The sequence below is a fragment of the Triticum urartu genome, chromosome 3A, assembly GCF_056163025.1.
Source record: "Triticum urartu cultivar PI428250 chromosome 3A, HENAU_Tu73, whole genome shotgun sequence".
NCBI lineage: Eukaryota > Viridiplantae > Streptophyta > Magnoliopsida > Poales > Poaceae > Triticum > Triticum urartu.
The window spans coordinates 700,880,730-700,900,725 of record NC_141875.1 but is presented as its reverse complement, the minus strand read 5'-3'; the positions used below and the strand labels follow the sequence as shown (position 1 = coordinate 700,900,725).

At 43.3% G+C, this 19,996-nt stretch overlaps 1 protein-coding gene across 1 annotated transcript; it reads left to right on the top strand.

Moving 5' to 3' along the window:
- Positions 1–7,038: 7,038 nt before the first annotated feature.
- LOC125549317 (WAT1-related protein At5g64700-like) lies at positions 7,039–14,349 on the top strand. The gene is made up of 9 exons (XM_048712759.2): positions 7,039–7,246; positions 8,144–8,318; positions 8,414–8,476; positions 9,048–9,164; positions 10,005–10,242; positions 11,197–11,355; positions 12,690–12,841; positions 12,963–13,054; positions 14,213–14,349. Exons 1-9 carry the CDS (start codon positions 7,039–7,041, stop codon positions 14,347–14,349), a joined length of 1,341 nt encoding a protein of 446 aa, XP_048568716.2.
- The last annotated feature ends 5,647 nt before the right edge of the window (positions 14,350–19,996 follow it).

The window sequence follows — 19,996 nt, the reverse complement described above, 5'->3', positions numbered from 1 at the left end:
AAAAGCGTTTCGGGTATACTGGGTAATACCAGAAAATTATATATACATAGAAATTGTTTTCGGGGACCTAATATAAATAATAGAGGGCTTAGATAATTATATAGGAATCCCTAATATTTATTTAGAGTCAATGGGCTAAAGAAAATGTCAATAAGGCCTAGAAGTGAAAATATATCATGAATTAACTCATTAGGCTCGAGCATAGCTACCTAAAAGGCTGAAGCCCGGTGTGAAGCCACGTGCCAGGTCCAACGGTGAAGGTGTGGCTTGCCCGAATGCCTGTGGTGATGACGAACAGTGGAAGTGCGCCGCGCGTGGGTAAAGCCTCCACGGCCAGTGGGTCATCCTGAAGTCATGCTGAATGATCGGCGAGAAAACCGATCAAGTCGAAGATCTCACTGCCGATGACTAGCTCCACTCTGGCAGCCAAAGAAGATGTAAATTCCACTTGCGCCATAGGTCACGAGAGGCGCATCGCCACGGTGGATGCTAGTTGTCGTGGGGATGATCCTGATAGTACGAGAGAGAGAGAGAGATAGGGATGATGCTAGATCTTGCTAGGTTCAAGTGTAGCACAAAGAGGTTTTAGCAGGTTTAGGCCCTTCTTGAAAGAGTAACAAGCCCTACGTCCTGTGCTCTTGGAACTTTTCTGTCTCTGCGTATGAGTGTGTGATTACAAGGGGTGCAAACCCTTGTCCAGGTGAGAGAGGCCAGCTTATACAGAGTGCGCTTGACCCCCCTCCTCTTCCCTGATACAAGGGTTTAGTTACAATGCTTAAACTTCGGCCACTACAAGAACGTACATCTTAAATATACAATATATGCTTTACATAATGACTATTTCTATTGAGAAACCTTGATTGTTCCATTTCCTGCGCCTGTTGTGTGGATACAAGCGAATAATCATCTATAGCTATCCGAGTGGAATTATAGTATGAGGTCGTCCAAGGGAACTGGCGTTAGGTGGTCATCCGATTGAAATGGCGTTAGAAGCGGTCTGAATAGCTCCCCTTTGGATGTTTTATTGTTAATGCCCTGGTGGTTTATGACATAGGTTTATTGGGTCATCGTAAGCCTACCCCGAACATGCAACTACATCAGCGGCAAGACTGGTGAGGCCGACGGTTGTCGTGGGCGAGTGATGGGAGATAAGGTGACCAACATCGACGTGTCGTGGCTCGCAACAATGGAATGAAACGACAGTGACGGGACTAGAGGCCGACGAAGGATCAACCAACAACAAGACAAGTGAGGCCGACGGGAGATCCGACCGATGAAGGGCCTAGCCACTCGACTCTCCTGTAAGGTCTGGTTGAGGTGGGAGGAGGAGGAATGAGCGAAGGGTTGACTTTTGGAGGCCATTTTCTGAAGGGAAGGCTGGTTTATAACTGAGTGGCATTTTCTTCGTAATTACAGAGAAGAATAGGAGTACTTCTGTGGGGAAGGGGTGAGAAGCCAGTGAGGGTGCAGGAAACTCCTCTGGAGCTGCTTTTTTGCTTTGTAGCATTATTTGAAGAAGCACCTGTAGCAAGGCCTGACATAAAATTAGGTGTTTGTTTGGGTTTGTGCTTATAGGAGCCGAAAAGCACAAAAATTGAAGTAAGAACCTAAACAAATAGGGTCTAAGGCCATTTAAAATATACCTATTTTACCTCAAAAAAATACCTATTTATATTTTTTTACGTATGTATATAATAGACATGTATATGTATATGCCCACTTTTGTCCATAATTTTTTGAGATGCGGAAATAAAGTTTACAAAAAAGAAAAAAAAAGTAAAAAGCTACCGGAAGCTAGGTAGCCAAATGTACTTTCCCTTTTCTAAGTGCCTACTTTGGCACATCTACTATATCACTAAGCTCCCTAAGATTGGTGACCTCTCATTCAATTGAGGTCACCAATTTAGAATTGGATCATCGATTTTGACCGGGTCAACAATCTCTCACTCAATTCTTTTAGTTCACTATTCTAGCTCCGTAGAATTGGACTCCTCTCATTCAATTGAGGTCATTAGCATAGAATTGGATCATCGAGTTCGTCCGGATCAATAATCTTTCACTCAATTCTTTTAAGAGGTAATCACAACGGTGGTGCTTTAAACTTGCCATCGATGCTCACTTTGGTGCCTGAACTTGAAAAATACATTGAACTGGTTCTACAACTCGACAATATTGTTCAAATACAATCCAAATTACGTACAAATACGTATGTGTTACTGACTAGACACCAAGGTGGCGCGGGCCCACTTGCAGTAAGGGACAGACTAGCTTGCATAGTGTTTTGACACAATGACCATCAGTCCCACTGTCAATACACAACAAAAAAAAACAGGGGCGATGTCGGGAATTGAACAGCCGACCTCGTGCAACGCAAGATCTGTGCTAACATTTTAGACCAATTACTTTGTTGTACATTATGCATCGTCGTTACATATCTACCCTGATGCGCCCCTTGATTAAATGGGTTATAGTTAGTGCGGCCCATTTTCCTCATGTTAGTTCACGTAATTACTAAAATGATATATAAATGTTTTAGAAACTATAAAAAATACGTAAATTGTAATCACAATAATATATAAATGTTCACATAATTTTAAATATTCACATAATTATAATAATATTAAAGAAATACTAAAATGATTTCAGATTATACAAAGCATCCACATATTTAATAAATATTTTTACATTAAAAGTTATATATTCTTAAAAATTAAATCTAATTTTCTTGTTTTAAAATAATATTCCTGTGGCTCTTTTTTATAATGTTAGTCTTTTTTACGAGGCCCTTTCAAATGTGAGTTTTTTTATTTTAATTTTTTTGTACTTTTTAAAATTATTGCAATAGTACTAAAAATGAAGTTAGAATGTTCTGGTCTTATAGATAATATGCAAACAAACATACCATACTTTTAAGCATGCCAATGTAATTTTTAAAAATGTTCACGTACTCCTTTTGTTCCATAATGTAGTGCATATAGAAGAAAAAGATTTACATCTAGAATGCCAAAAATATACATTAGATTCATCATAAGTTGATGTTTATGATTTTATATATTGGATATTGTACATATAAACAGTTGGTTTTATAAACCTGGTCAAAGTATGCAAAGTTTCACTCTTCAAAAGATCTATACGCACTACATTGTGCAACAGAGGGAGTATCATTTAGGCAATCATGTAAATAAAATAGTTGCCACGCTGGCCATTCTACTCATCAACACATACGTATTTGTACATGATTTGAACCATATTTGGACCATGCTGCGAAGTTCTAGAACCAGTTCGGTGTATTTTTCAAGTTCAGGCACCAAAGTGAACATCCATGGTAAGTTCAAGCACCGCAAGTGTTATTACCTCTTCTTTTTATTCACTATGCTAGCTCCCTATGATTGGAGGCCTCTCATTCAATTGAGGTCACTAGCTACTTTAAAATTGGGTCACCGATTTTAACCAGATCAATAATCTGTCACTCAATTCTTTTAATTCACTATGCTCTTTAATTTTGACGCTCTTACATTCCATTGAGAAATTTAATATTATATTTAGTTCATGATTTTGACTGGGTCAGCAATTTTTCAAATCAATCAGAAGCAACCAGCTTATAAAACCATAACAATTCTGCACACCCTCTCATTACCTAGAAAAAAGAAGCGTCAACATGTGATACTGTAGCGCCAATATAGTACATGCAGCCACCGATGCAGAAAATTTCTCCACATAAGTATGAGTTGGTTAGCAGACAACACAAAATCCAATATCTTCCCCACTAATCAAACCAAATACGCCCTCTGTTCCTAAATATAAGGTGTATTAGTTTATTGAATAGTCGAATTCCTTTAACTTTGACCAAGTTCAGAGCCAAAAATATCGACACCCACAATATTAAATAAATACAATATAAAAGTTCTATTTAATATTATGGATATTGATATATTTCTACAGAAATGTTGTCAAACTTACAAAGCTTTGACTTAAAATAATACACCTTGTATTTTGAAATAAATGGAGTAAAAAATTAAAAATTATGACGGGTTCTCCTTGCTTTCCAAACACTCAATCACACAGGCCAACAATCGGTTTAAAGTCACAATCGATGCAACCAACTTCCCATTCTTTTTTGAGACAAACCAACTTCCCATGAAGTACGTGGAGTGCGCTAAGAATGCTCTGATCATCTTGCGTGTGCTAACCACAGTACCAAATCTGATGTGATGGCAATCTGTTGTCTTCCGAAACTCCATCAGCAAAAAAGCATGAAGCAAATCTGTTGTGTTACGAAAGTCCAGCAGCAGAAAAGCATGAGCCCACCCCCCCCCCCCCCCCCCCCCCCCCCCCAATTTTCGTGTATAATGTTTGTTAGGCCGATCCTACGTACAGGTAGCTAGTATGATTTACTTGGATCAGACGTTGTACAAGTAGCTAGTATGATTTTCTTGGATCAGACATTGTACAAGCATCCTTTGGCACGTTTTCTGGTACATTTTGTGATTTACAATAGTAGGTCGTAATGTTTGTTAGGACGATCCAAGTATGATTTCTGGTACATTTTGTGTCCACATTTTCATACAATACATACGGCACCATTTGTACGATTTACTTCGACCAGACGTGTAGAAGCATGGGAAAGCCGTCTGTCGTACGTAAAGTAGTTCCGCGTTGCTAATCCAAGGAGCAAGCGAGAAAAGGAGGATATTTGTTTGCACCATTTATATGGTACCAAAATAAACCTGATTGGTACTGCAGTATCACTGGGACAATGATTCATAAACAACAAAAGATACGACAGTGAAGTTCTGCTCGCTGAAAGCTGCCTTTCCTTGCTGTCGAAAGGTCTTTTTTTTTGCGAATCAACCTGTGGTTGAGATGGTTAGGTGGACAGTGGTATCCCCAACCCACCAGGGTTCAAATCCTGGTGCTCGCATTATTCCAGAATTTATTTCAGGATTTCCGGCGATGCGCTATCAGTGGGAGGAGACGTTCCCGTCGACGACGAGGCGCCTACGGTGACTTCGTAAATCTCAAGATGATATACCGGCTCAGTCTTTCGGAGGTGCTCATAGGGGTAGGGTGTGCGTGTGTGCGTTCATAGGGGTGAGTGTATGCGCGTGTATATGAGCGCTTGTGTCTGTACTGATGCTAAAAAAAGGTCTTTTTTTAGAGAGAAGGGTCTGTTTTGTTAATGCCATGTGAAATACTTAGATTTGTCTAGATAATCCAAGAGCAGGGCAGCACCCCCCCCCCCCCCCACTCACGGGCAACCGGGGCACTCGAACCCTTGCCACCGGCCCCCATCCAAGTCCCCTCCCCCACTGCCACCAGTGGTAGTGGGATCTCCCTTGCCCTCTCCTGGAGATGGGCCGCGGGGGGCTTCTTCAGCCGCGACAGCGGAGCTCGGAGGCCAGCGCACTAGGTGGGGTGCACATGCAGATGGCGGTGCGTGGCGGCGTGGCTTGCTAGCCGGTGCCGGCGCATCGCGGCGGAGCACGCAGGCTAGTGTCGGCATGGTGCTTCTTCGTGGCGGGGATTGGCCCGATCAGATCTGTGCTGGCCGGGGTTGGGGCTGGCGGCCGGAGCTCGGCAGCAAGTCTAGTGGAGCGGTGGACTTGGCGGGAGTTGGCAACAGTGCGTTCGCGAGTCCGGGTGGCGGCGGCAACGTCTGGAGGCTGTGGAGCGAGCCCACGACCAGGGTGGTGGCGGCGGTGCTGTGATGGCTCGGCCAACATGGAGTCTTGACGAGCAGTGAGCGGGCGGCCACCTCTGTGCGGTGTGGTGAGTGGCGGTGCTCTCTCGGTGGCGCAACATGGTTCTTCATGGAGAAGTGGGCCCGACTGTCATAAGGCTGTCTCTTGGAGTGGGCAGCGGCTGTTACGGGCGGTCCTGGACCTTTCCGGAGGCGCGGGGTGGTTGCGATTCGCCGTCGAGGCTGGGGGTTGGTGGTATGGCCGGGGCTCTCTTTGTCATGCATCCGGTCGTAGGTCCTAGGCTTTGTGTCTACGTTGGTGAAGTGCTGCGGTGGCGGCCGAAGCTTTTGGGATAGTGCTGCTCAATTCTAGGTGGTGTGGTGATGTGTGATGCCTGGATAAAAATCTTGCACAGCTTTCGTCACGCCGGCAGCAATGATACCCGTGGATGTCATTCTCCTCCTGGGAGGCGTCGCCGAGGCGCGTTTGTCATGTCCCTCGCTCACTTGGAGTTGTGGCTTTCTCCGAGTGAAAGCCTCGATTCCGTGTCGGAGTGGTACAATGGCAGAGTCCTTTATGTCGTCCTCTATTGGGAGAATTGTGTTTGGAGACACGGGTGTTTCCTCATTGCTCTCCTCCGGTGTTCGCCGCTGTCCTTCGTTGGTCCTATGTGACACTATGTCCTCCATTAAAATTCTGCCTTCTATAAAGTTTTTTTTAAACGCCTCGTCGTCGATGGGAACGTCTCCTTCCACTGAATGCGCATCGCCGGAAATTCTGAAATAAATTCAGGAATAAATGCGAGCACCAGGATATGAACTCTGGTGGACTGGGGATACCATAGTCCCTCTAACCATCCAACCATAGATTAGTTCGCTGCCTTCTGTAAAGTTATGGTACGTATAGACGTAGTCTTGAAAAAAAGATTTGTCTATAAATACAAAACGTGTTTAGAAATATCCATATCTAGATAAATTTAAGACAAGTAAATTGGGACGAGCTAATATTAATGCTTCGCCTAGGCCTGGGTGGATTTTGTTTTTTCCACAGCTGCCACGTACGGGGAACACGCTCCTGCAGCCTGAAGTAATCCAACCCAGGGTACCTACCACTCGATGATCCAAAAAGAAAAGAAAAAGATGCCTGCCCAGGAGTGCGGACTGGAGGTGGTTAGAAAGGAGAGAGATTTTCATGGTCTGTTAGATCGCGTACCAGGTCGACCGCCTAGGAAGTTTTCCCTCCCCCACATGACGACGACAGTCCAGATTACATCTATAAAATGGGATCACATTTGCTTCTCTCCCGAATGCCCTGCTGAAGCATCCCAACCAACTCACATACCCTAGCTCGACCGGCGATGAACAGTGCGCTGCCCGTCCTCTCCTCCGCTCACCCTGCCGCCGGAGCTGCCAACTCGCGCCGGCTTCCCTCTCCGGCCCTCCACGCGGCCTCGACGGGATATGCTGACAACAACCGGGGCCTAGTCAGCCGCAGTGCTGCAAATGCAAGCAAAGTATGCGCCTTCCCAGGCGAGGACACGGACACCGCCGCCGTGGAGGTCCAAGGTACGTACGCATGATGGATCGCCCGTTTAGTTAGTGGTAAAGACCGTGAGTCAGCGCGGCTGCGCCGCCGCTCGTTGCCGCCGCTCGCTGGGGAGTGCGCCCGGCCTGCTTGGCCGACTCCCCGCCGTCGGCCGTCCCGTCCTCCTTGCTCCTGGCCAGCCGCCGCCGCCATGCTTAGGTTTGGGAGTTGGGACTTGGGATGGCTGCCGTAGAATGGGTCGTCTGCGCGTCTCGTTTCGATCTCGCTCGTGAACGACCTTTTTTTTTAACGACTTGTGCGTGCAAAGTGCGATGCGTCTCGTGCAGCAGCTTGTGGCCCATCTGGCTTATTTTCACCAGGTCTTTAGCGATTTTCGTGGCGACACTAATTAGCGTAGAGCGTCCAGGGAGACGCGATGCATACATATACAATTTTTATTTTTATTTTTGCACCCGGTTAAGGTATGGCAGGCTACCTAGGAGGCCTCCGCCAGTGACCGTGACCATGACTCGAGGCCTCCGCCGTCAATCTCTTTCTCCATCACAAAATTAATTACCTGCCACTTTTATTGTATATGATTTCAGATGTTATTCCAAAGTTTTTAATAAGATTTCTGAAATCCATGTATAGTGAAATTTTGTGAGAAGTTTGCTACAATTTGTTATTTCTAGAGTTTCGTTTTTTTTTCTTCTCAAATCATGGATGAATTTCTCAAAGTTTATTTTATATTTTTCAAAAGTTTAAAAGGGAAGATGAAAAAAGGGTAATAATAGGAAGTTGGGAGGAGAATAAGCAAGTGGACGTTGCAGCATCCTCATCTAATATAATGCATGATTCATTTTACAAGTTTGGCATTAGGTTACGATTTGTGTTTTGCTTCGAGGAAAATACTTCTAGTGAAATTGTCACACGTACAGGAAGCAGCAGATGGAAACCAGCTCTGTGCGTGATTCTTGTGGAGCTGTTCAACACAGGGACTATACTGCTAGGCAAGGTCGCACTTGATGGTGGCATGTTTGTCTTCTCCTTGCTGTGTTATCGAAGTATGCTTGCTGCTATTTTCATCATGCCGTTTGCTCTATTCTTCGAAAGGTACGTTAGACCATTTTTCTGTTCAGTTTATATCTTATATGGAAACGAGCTACTATATTTGCTAAAATTGGCTCAAGCTTTTGACATGTCTGCAGTGGGAAGTGGAGGGAATTGGATATCAAGACTCTTGGGTGGCTCTTCATCAATGCTTTTGTCGGGTATACAATTCATCTACTATCCTGAAAACCTTCCTTTTTTTTTGGGTTAGTTTGAATTGCTTACCACATGTGTCACGTGGTATCCTAAAAACCTTCCTTCGCACAAATAATCAGTTTTTGGTGTTCTGGAGGTCATATATGTTTTTGTCCCTGATTCACATCATTCTTAGTGAGTCAAATTGGCGATGAATATAACTATTTATATCAATTTTCCGTATGCCGGTCTGATGATGAACCAAGCGGTATCCAATTAGTTCAGTCAACACACCTCCATGCCAAAACATAAAATCAACTTGAGGGGTCCTCAAACCTTTTTGCTGGCAATTTTTCATCGAAATCTCCCCACAACTATAAATGAAAAACTTGCTTACCAGACTCATCAGACATTTTCTCGCGTATTGTTTGTTTATAATTTCAAACTGAATTAAGATGTTAAGATGCATGATTTCTGATTAATCAGTTTTGTGAGATTCAATTAGACTGAATATGTGATGCAATATATTGGGTTTAGGTTTATGTACATGATTAAGATAGAAGATGAATGTATTGATGATATATTTAATTCGTACAGATATTCGTTGCCCATGGCTTTGTACTACTATGGATTACGGGACACACCTGCCTCCTATGCTGTGATCTTCTCAAGTTTGACTCCACTTTTCACCTTTATCTTGTCCATAATACTTGGGTAAAACAGTCTTTCCTCTTAACATAAAAGTCTATAATTGGAAAGAACCAGTGCTACATGTGGATATTCTATAGATTTTTTTTAAAAAAATTGATTGTATTTTTTCTAGTAGCTGATATTCAAATGTAGAATTGTTTTGCTTTCAGTAAGTTAGCCAAATGTTGGCAGTGGATGATATCTATCTAATTATGATCCTTTACAAAGTACAAGCCCCACATCTTCATTTTTTCATAAACCTAATAAAATTATAAATATATGCTTAAACAGTATAAGAATCTTCTGAGAAATGATATGAGCTAATATTATATTACCTTAAACATGTAAAAGAAATGATACCATCTTAAACTAAATAAATATATGCATACACACGTCAGTGAACCTCTAGTTGATTTCATTAGTACTACGAACAGTCTGAGTAAAAATTATAGTTTTACTATATTAGTATTAAATTTGTATTACCAATATATACAATAATTCAATACTTTACAATGATTAAAATCTTTGAAGCAATAACATGGTATTTCATAAGGATGTTATTCTCCTGGTATCAACATCATTATTTGAACTGTCAAAATAATTTGCTTCAACAACATACTGAATACTGAAAGAATAAGTATTTCTGAAGCTTGCATAATAATTTTTCTAATTAACAGCATTTCTTTATTATGGTTACGAGTAAATATGTGATAGACAGTCAATATATTAGAACCACCTGAACACAACAAAATAACCGCCGGATATGATTTTACATGTTTGCATACGAACTAATGCACAGAATGAATAGTATAGTTCAGTTACGTATCTTATTACAGATTAAAAAAAGCGAATTGCATTTTGCAGCATGGAGAAGTTGCGCCTAAAATCCAAGGTCGGCAGTGCGAAAGTGATTGGAGCACTGGTTTGTTTTGGTGGGGCTCTACTAATAAGTCTTTACAAAGGAAAAGAATTGCATCTCTGGTCTCCAATTATAAGAGTGACACCAAAAGATTCTAATGGAGCTTCTGGAAAGCATCATTTGAGGGGCACCTTGATTCTGTTTGGTGCTTTCAGCAGCTATGCACTTTGGTACCCTATACAGGTTTGTTCAGTAATATCATGTAAATTAAAATACTTCTGGTAACCTATCAGCACTAGATGTACGCAACAACACAATAACATCGCGAATATGTTGATACCAATAAATGGCATTCAAGCATAGTGGGGCCAAACAATAGGTTTGTTTTGTCTTGATCACCCAAAGACATTCAAGCATAGTAACCAAGATAAAATACAAGAAAGCGCTCCCAACGTTTTGCTCAACTATATATGAACCAAACAGATCTATTCTCCAAATTTCTCCAATCCAAAAACGAAAACGACAATGTGACCATCTGGAAGGTGGGAAAATGTCTTGATTCTAGCATGATGGATGTGTTATCATGTCCTGAAAATGAACCTTTGTAGTTACATTAGTATCATTATTTATCAATCAGAAATATCTGGCTACTGTATGAATATGGCATCGTTGAGCAAAACATTGTGTACAGCCAGAAAATTTCAATCCACCTCCCACCTGTTTGTAATTATCCAGCATATTTGGCTAGTCGCAAGGCTTACCAGCTGATTATAAGGATATACTGTTGGAAGAAAACCACCTGTCCGGTCCTAGCTAATAGGTCAAATTTTAGAACATCAATTATACCTGACTAGTCAAGTCATCGAAATACCACAGGATGTACCTATGTCCATGCTCTTAACAAATTGACAAGCTAGATTGGTCTGTAAATCCTGTACCTATGACCATACTCTTTCTGATTATTTAGACCTCGTATTGTATGATAACGACCATAAGTACATAAGTTAGTTGCAGATACATCTTGAAATTCTCACTGCTGTCGAGCAACTACTAACCACCTGGTGTTTTCTGGACTAAGGCCAGTGTGTATTTTTTTCCCATAAGAAGCATATTATAATTCAGTATTTTATTCTTGTTATTCTTTGCTTTAGATGTGTAATTTTAACAACTGATAATGCATAAATGTTGATAATTCAGGTGAAAGTTTTGAAGGTGTATCCATGGAAACAGTGGTCCTCTGTGCTGACCTGCGTTCTGGGTGGTGTGCAAACTTTCGCCGTCGGAATAATTATGAGCAGGCATAAACTTGCCTGGCAAATAGGATGGAAAATTCAACTACTAACCATTGTCTACTCAGTAAGTCTTTTTCAGAATGTATTGATTTTATTTGTCCAAATATTGTATAAATTATCGAAACGGGCTCCAAGTGGATCTGGCATTGTCAACCCTTATTGTCCATCGAGATATTCACTGTTGTATTTGCACTTTTATTCTTGACCCGTGCTTCAGTGCTAAGAATATTTCGGCCATGATTTAGATTTAGTTCATTGGAGTACATCAGTACTCAACTATTATTTTATTATGAAACAAGAGACAAACAAATCACTACGTTCGTCCACATATGCTAAGTTGTGCTTGCGAGCCGTGCTTGACCCGTGCTTCATGTTATCCTTAGTTGCTATGGTGGCCGGCTCCAGTTGACCTTCCCACGTATCCGAAACGAGCCGCCGCCGCCCGTTTTTGATGAGGGTATCCCTGTAAACTACCAGGGTTGTTTCGTAAATATGTACAAATTTCTTGTCTAACGATGTCCTCGTGAACAATTATGTCACGTCAGCTTTTGTGGGCTCCACTTGTCATAATCATCATCAGATGGGCCAAAGTCGCCAACTAGTGTTTTTTACAAAAATTTCGGTCCAAAGTTAGTGGTTTTTGGCACAAATCAGTAGAATTGTGGTTCTTGCAACCCTAGCCTTTAATAACGATAGTTTCTGCAATTCACTTTGCCACATGTATGCATACACAAAATGGTACATGTACGGATAGACACGCAATGCATTTTTTTAGGCAGACATGCAATCATCTTGATGCTTCATATTGAGTCAATAAAATCCACTTTTTATTTAAAAAATGCAATCATCTTCATGCAGCTAAGCTAGCAATAGTCATGATTGACCACGTATCAGATTTAGGGATTCACGGTTTCTAAAAATAACATCTTTTGTCTTCTCTATATCTATCTCTCGTCCATCTCTTCTCTACAAAAAAAGAACCTGAGGTTCCATCTTTCACTTTTCTCCCCACCACCCCTTCGTCCAACCTCCCACCCTCCACCGATTATTTTTGGGTTTTCCATTCCCTCCTGGCTTTCAGCAAACCAATCTTTTGTAACCTAATAAACTAGATCTAAGAAGTCAGTGTCGGAACTAGCATGCTCTTCAATGAATGCCAAAATTAAGGAGGGGGGGGGGGGGGGGGGGGGGGGGGGGAGGGCATGGCTCCCCTTGGTCTACACTAAGCTCCGCCAGTGTATGAAGTAGGTATATTATATGACAAAAGGCTATGTTTGAGAACTATGAAAACATTACTTTTGGCTTTGAAATATTCAAAACATTTCTTTGTTTATTATTATATCAATTTAAGTAAATTGACAATGAATTAACGCAATTGCCTGTGATTTGAATCCGTAGGCCGCACTTGGCACAGCAGCCAAGTATTGGCTGAACCTATATGCTGTTGAAAAGCGGGGGCCAGTTTTTCCAGCCATGTTCAGCACCTTATCGACGATCTTCATCATTGTTTTAGGAACACTGTTGCTAGGCGAAAGCCTCACTGTTGGGAGGTAAATTATACATCATTTCCTGGAAACACAGATATTAAACAAGAGATTGGTTCTTTTACATATACCTTCTACATAGTTTACATACTCTTTCTAACGTTTACAATTTTCTATTTTATGACAGCTTGTTGGGTAGTGCTTTAGTTTTAGGAGGTCTATACATATACCTCTATGGAAAGGCCAATGAACAACACGCGATGAAGGCATCGGTTACAGGTCTGTATATGAACCGTATATGACAGGGTTGCCCGATACTGATTGAAAATATATTCAGTTAAGACCAGGAGAAAATTGTTTTGGCAAAGGGGAGATTCTTTAGAAAAAAAAGTACTATATGATTAAATGGAAGATTTTCTGTCGACCTAAAAATGAAGGTGGCTTTGGGATTAAAATTTTGTATAACATTAATAGTAAAAGAAATTGTGTAACTGGTGGAGGAAACTAGAGAGTGTTGATGGTATATGGCAAAAGTTAGTTACGGCCAAGTACACCAGAGGGCTCCAAGCTTTCCTTAAACACAAGCAGAGTGATTCCACTTGTTGGGCTGAGTTGAAAGTGAAAAATCTTTACATTTGTGGTTGGAGGTGTGTTGTATAGGGAACCGAGTAGAAAACTAGTTTTTGGGATGATATGTGGTTTAGTTCCTTTCAAGTTGCAATTTCCTTTGTTATATTCCATCTGTAGCTGAAGCAAATGCTATAGTTGGCTTGTTAGCATAGGGAGTTGTCTAGATGAAGGTCTACATGATCAGCATCACAGAATGTGATCTGCTTTTGACTGCTCCTAAGGGGATATTGAACAATCCTGGTAAATACATTGTTGCATTTTTGTAATAACCTTGCGGCATGTTGGGTGAATAGGCCCTATAAGCACTTGTGGAAACATAATTCCCTTCTTGAAAACCATTTTGTTGTGGTTGATTTGGCTTAATGCCATACCAACTAAGGATAACATGACAAACGGGGATGGCTGGGGGATTTGCATTTTATGTTCTGGGATTGCATTTTTACTGTCCTTCTGCCAAGTACATGTGGAGTGCAGCGAGTATTATCACTGTGGGAGCGGGAGATAGGTCTGGAAAATTTCCGCAGTATTTCTACTGGATTGCTCGGCACATTCGAGTTTATCCCCATTTGCATGTAGTTGGAATCTCAGATTTGCGTGGAAGCTTATAATTCGTGCCTGTTTTGAATTTTGAGTGTTAGCTTATTATGTTGCTTGCAGAGGGAATTTTCCTGGACTTCAATTGAAGTTGGCATACAATCTAATAAGAACTTGGGAATAGGGGGATTGATTGGTTACTTGGCAGCTTGACTTGCTCTCTTGATCAAACAACTGATGATATGTTCTGTGTTCCTTTTAAACATTGTGCAGGGATGCAAAAAGAGGAGGACAAAGAGATTCAGCAGTCCGGTGTGGCCGCGACGACTGAGGAGAGGCCACACCCTGTGCTGTTAGAGAGCTCCGTTATCCAGCTGGATGAGGAGCTGGACGCAGGGGTCTCCAAGTGAAGTGGCTGTAATCATGGTAGCTACCAATTGTTTTTTTTTGTCTTGATCTATCTGGGTCTAAGATTCTAAAATACATTCGCCCATACATCAGTACTAGATAGGGGTGCGGCTTGCCACGCATTGCCCAGCCAACGGTAAGCCATCGGATATGATAATTGGTTCAATATATAGCTGAATTAGATATTTTATTATTGTGTTGGGAGCTGTCTTGAGGACATAGTTAGAAATCATGTCGGTAGTTGCTGAATGAAAAATAGAGCTTGCACATAAAGTGTATCTTGATGCATAGATAAAACATGTTTTCAAATATAGACTGGATGGCACAGTGATAGTATCTTTTAACATCCAAGCCATATGCACCACAGCAGAACAACACGGAAGGGACCATACACATGCAATGGACGTAGATTATATGTTCTAATGCACCGGGTGACATAGTAAGGGAACAAGAGTACATAACATGATAGTCCACACACCACACACCACTAAAGCGACACTGTCCTCGAATATCATCTATGGAAAAAACTTTTTTAAGCGCCTAACCATTTCAGCATCTTTGAAGAAATCTTCAGTTTTTTTGCTTATTTTTTTAGTTTATTGTTCATCAGGGAGTACACATCCAGGTTTAGCTACATATTTTCCATATATTTGTTATTTTCCCAAATTTTAATGGAAATAAATTCACAAGCCATGTTTGTTTTGTAGGAATCAAACTTTTTTTTTTGGTTTTTGTATGTGTTTATGATGTATGCTATCATTTGTTTAAATTGTTGGTATATGGCTAACATTCTGTTGTACAACTCAACTATATATTTTACTTCTACTAGAAATAAAACTATATATTTTATTTAGAGTTTATAATTTACGTGATCATTTGTTTTAAATGTTGGTACATTTTTTATGAAAAGGAGGATAACCCTAGCCTCTGTATCGAGCGGTGCACACAAGCGTATATTATTAATAACTCAAAATCCAGGAGCTGAACAACATTGATCCGAAAAAACAGAAATAAAACCCGAGCATGCATGCCTCGCTACAGTTACGCCACTAGATAACCACTAACTCTACGATAAAAAGAAAAACTCGAAACTAAAAATATACAACTCCTACGCTACGCCTTTAAGAAGGAATCGCCACATGTGCGCTGATGATGACGAGTACAACCGAAGGTTCATCTCAGGATTCCTATCCCCAAAGCTAGGCTTCGATCCATCATCTTCAGCAAGGACACGATGCAGGCGGACGTCAACATAACCTGATCAGAGATCTTGTGTTGTGTTTCCACTAGAGTGCACAAACTTGTTGTTGAAGCTGAAGCTGCCTCTACCATCATCCCTTGTCCGTCTACTGACACATTGATAATTGGATACCTCTGTAAAAGATGTCGGAATACAGAGACGTCCCATACCAACTCGCTTCCCGTCACTATCGCATCACCTTTGATCCAGCAGCGACATGCTAAACATGACACCTCCACCAGAGCCACCGTGCAGCACCTGTCCAAACAAGGCATGACTTGACGACTTCGCAATAGCCTTCGTGCGTAGCATCCGCCGGCGGTTTCACCTGCGGACGATAGGCACTACATGACGCCTTCGAAAGAGACGCATGTGTCACCTGCCGAGCCGCATTGAACCCGATCTATTATTGGAGGGGACGTCCCATACTGTGCCAGCCTCAGAAAGGTTGTCACCACCTTGAGATTCGGCCTCTGAATCTCCCACACGACCACGGGGGCCACCGCCGTCAAAGTAGAGGGGCCGTCGCCCCGATTCCCGGTGCCGCAGTGTGCTCCCACCGGCGAGTCGGCCGCTTTCGTCGCTCATACGAACGGCAACTGCCGCCCTGACCGTCAGATCTTGGCACTAGGGCATGAATCCCTCGCACGCCGCCCCATGGTTAACTGCGCTTGACCTCCCATCACTATGATGAGAAGGCCACCACCAGATCTGCCGCCCGAGAACGCCATCGCTAGCATGCACCTCTGCTTCGCCAGCAGGACACGCCGGGCACATAGACTGGCCACCACGAGTAGACTAGCCTCCATACCCACGACGTCATCTCCACCACAACCATGACGTAGCCAGCCGCCCGCGGGTCAGATTTGGCCTCTATGAAGCTGCCACCGCTGAGCCCCCAAGCAGGCAAGCACGCACCGCCCCAGGTCGCCCGACGCGCACCTGCCATGCTGCTATCGCAGCCTTGATCCATTGCGCACCACCAGCACTGCACTCTGGTCTAGCAGCCCTGGCCCACGTGGAGCCACCATGCGAGAGGACGAGGTATCCTCGCCGCCGACAAGGCTTCACCTGGTTGCGCCCTCTGGTGGTGGCGAGGGAGAAGGGGAGGCCCCGGCGGCACCTAGCTTTTCTCTCCTGTCACTCGCAGGAGGGACGCTCGGGTTGTTCTAACCGTTGGTACATAACTAATTTTCATTGTATAACTCGTTTCGTTTATAAGAGTTTACAATTCGTCAATTTATTGAAACTGTTGGTACATTGCTTGTAAGCATAGTTTCTTGTTTTAGATATTTCTCGAACTTCTATGTCGAGCCTTTAAATAAAAAATAACAACAATAATTTTACAGGGTTCTCTCATTTAAATGACGGACAACCTAAAAAAAAAGACTGAACATAAGAGCTGGCTTGCCCCACTTTGATAGAGTTTGACATGAGAATGAAGAACGGGTGAGGAAAGGAAGATGATCTGCAACTGATAGACTGAGCGATAAACTTCTACAACCGCGGTGCATGGAAACAAGTCAAGCATCCCATCAAAGGCGACTCCTATGTCGTTGACATATCTCTTGCATGCATCGAGAACGCACTGGAGGCGACAATAGAGGTATTCATATCAGAGGTGCGCAACAGTTTCAGTGTTGGAGGAGGATGAGTGTGCAGTCTAGCTCTTTCATGGCGCCATTGATGGGCTTGCCATCACCTCGGGCGATCTGATGGTGCTGAAATTCATGTTGGCTTGTGTGGAACGAAAAAGTAACGCTTTGTCTGGCACGCGCCGCTCTCGTGAGCGGTGACTCGGCAAACCCTAGCGCCACCAGCTCTCCCTTAACCTCTCCCCCACGATGCCGCCGGTTGAAGCCCAGTCGGCAGTGGCAACAACGGGGACTCTCTTTCCTCCTCCACGTGTTCGGTCTACAGAACGAGACGTAGCGGCTCGCTGGGGACGCGACACTCGCGTAGGCCGTGCTGGTGCTGCAGTGGTTACCGGCACGTGGCGGCGATCTGCCGCTGTCACGGGCTTGGTGCGGTGGCGCTACTCTGGGTTTTTCGGGTGGTGCCGAGATGGCCTGCTGCTGGGTGGCGGCGGTGTGTTCTGTGGTGACGGCACGCCGCACGCGGGCATGACCCGGCGTGTCATGGTCTGTGGTGGTCGATGGCGGCCCCCTCTCGGTCTCCCGACTCTGTCCGCTTCGCGGCGGTGGAACTTTGCATCGTGACCGTCTTGGGTTCTCGTCGTGTTTTCAAAGCCGAGCCAAATTGATGTTCTAGCCGGCGGATAAGGCATGAGCTCGCTGACATCTCGGTGAAGGTGACTTGGTCCATTATTTGATTATCCACGGATAAATCTTGAATGGCAGGTTCAAAATGCTTACAATAGTTTGTATCTAAACCAAGATTTTGTTCTCTCCAGCTTGGATTCCTGGCTTGCCTGATGCAAGGGCTATCCGTTCTACTGAATCCTATAACGGCCAAGAGAATATACAAATATCATGGAAGAACAAGAGCGTTACACAAACATCTCTGGCTGAACCACGGAATAATTGCAGAAACAAGGCCTGTGCTTGTCCATCAAAATTCAAAATGCTGTGACATAACTTACACCAACATAGTGACATTATGTAGGAAAACGAAGCCATAGGAACAACATTATACTATTATCAAACAACGGACTGGCTGCACAGAGCTAGATTCCGGAGACCAGCCTGTCGGACGCATCCATGGCAGCATATGCGATCTTACTGCATGGTCCGAGTTTATCTTTATTATGCTCTTCACAAGAAGGTAACTGCAACAGATCAGGCAAGAATGTACCTGGACCGGCCGGCATCGGAAAGTCGGTACAAACCAGACCTTGCAGTACTTATTCATTCAACACAAGCAAGGGGATCGTGGCGAACGAAGATCCCGGTTTCAATTTCAGGCCAAACAAACCTATCATTGTAGTTTGAATGAGCGTGGCCGAGAACAGGATGTATGTGATCTATGAATGAGTACTAGACAAATTGTAAGCATGCTACTGAAACGTGCCAGCGATGTTGTGAAGAGTGTAAAATGATCTTGCGAGGTTGAGCGCCAATGGACAAAGGTTGTTAGCAGAAACAGATAGCACGACGCTGGAGCATGCTGATGGAGTCAATGCCTCCTTACACCAGCAAGCACCAACCACACGTGCACACCCTCAGGGTGCAGACTGCAGATGAGTAAGACACGACTGTACGTAGCATGTTCTATTACAAAAGCCGATCCTCGTGTGTGAGTTTGCGTCTGATAATTAAGACACGACAGTCCAATATGCTCATTCATAGATGCATGAAACGATAAGATGACAGCAGAGCGGCATAAACTTGCCTTTAAGATAGGTGACAAACTCTCAGGACTTGAATTGCCAAGGTTCCTACTTCTGCACTATATATGAGGGTAGCAAAATGTACCTCTTCTCTTCCTTTCCATCTGGAAAATAGCACTAGAACTTCTGCCCCAAGCATGTAAGGTCTGCCAGTGTGCCTCCCTGGCCATTGAAATAAAATCCAACAGGAGCTTCAGTAGACAAGAGTTTCAGTAGAATCAAAGAGGCAAACAGAGATGCAATAGTTTCGGTGGGTTTGCAGAATCGAACCATTGGGATGTAAAACTTGACCAACAAAATGACATTGATGTATGACATCAATTATTCTAACAAAAAGAAATAACATTGTATGAAAAACGTTGAAAAACAGATTGGTGAGCAGGGCACAGTTCAAACTGAAAGGATGGGGATAAAATGTTGTGTTTCCAGTACATAAAACTGCCAGCTCCAAACCTTGAGGATCCGCCGGTGATTATCATGAGTATATCCAACAAAAGAGAAATACCTGATGAAATGAAGAACACATGCCAGTAGCAGGCAGCATTCCACTAAATAATAGCTTGAGCATGCAACTATGTGAAGATCCACCACCAAACTACACCATTCTTAATTAGTCCTTTCTGCGAATAAGTGGAACATGACAATGGGATGGTTCTGGCAGATCTCAAGGCATAGCAGAAAGCATCCGGGAGATGTAATGGCATGATTCGTCATGTCTACCACTCAGATGCTACAGTACAGCTGTAAGCATACATTTGTATAAATAGGCGTCAGCAGAATGGTCGATACATCAAGCTAGAAGTTCTGCTTATCTGCTCCAACTCTCCACAACCACAATATAGAGAAAAGCTTCAGGTTCAGACATGGCTTTCCACCTAAGATCCATAAGTTTGCCTTCTAGGCCTCACGCCACCGGGACTGAGATCAAAGAAGAGATGCTGAGCATAGAGTCAGGCTGGACGGCGCGAGCGGGCTTTTCGGCCCGCTCGTGGCCCGTTCAAGACCGGACCGATGGGTCCTGGCTCGCTGCAGAAATTGGCCGGTCCGATTACCAAATTTC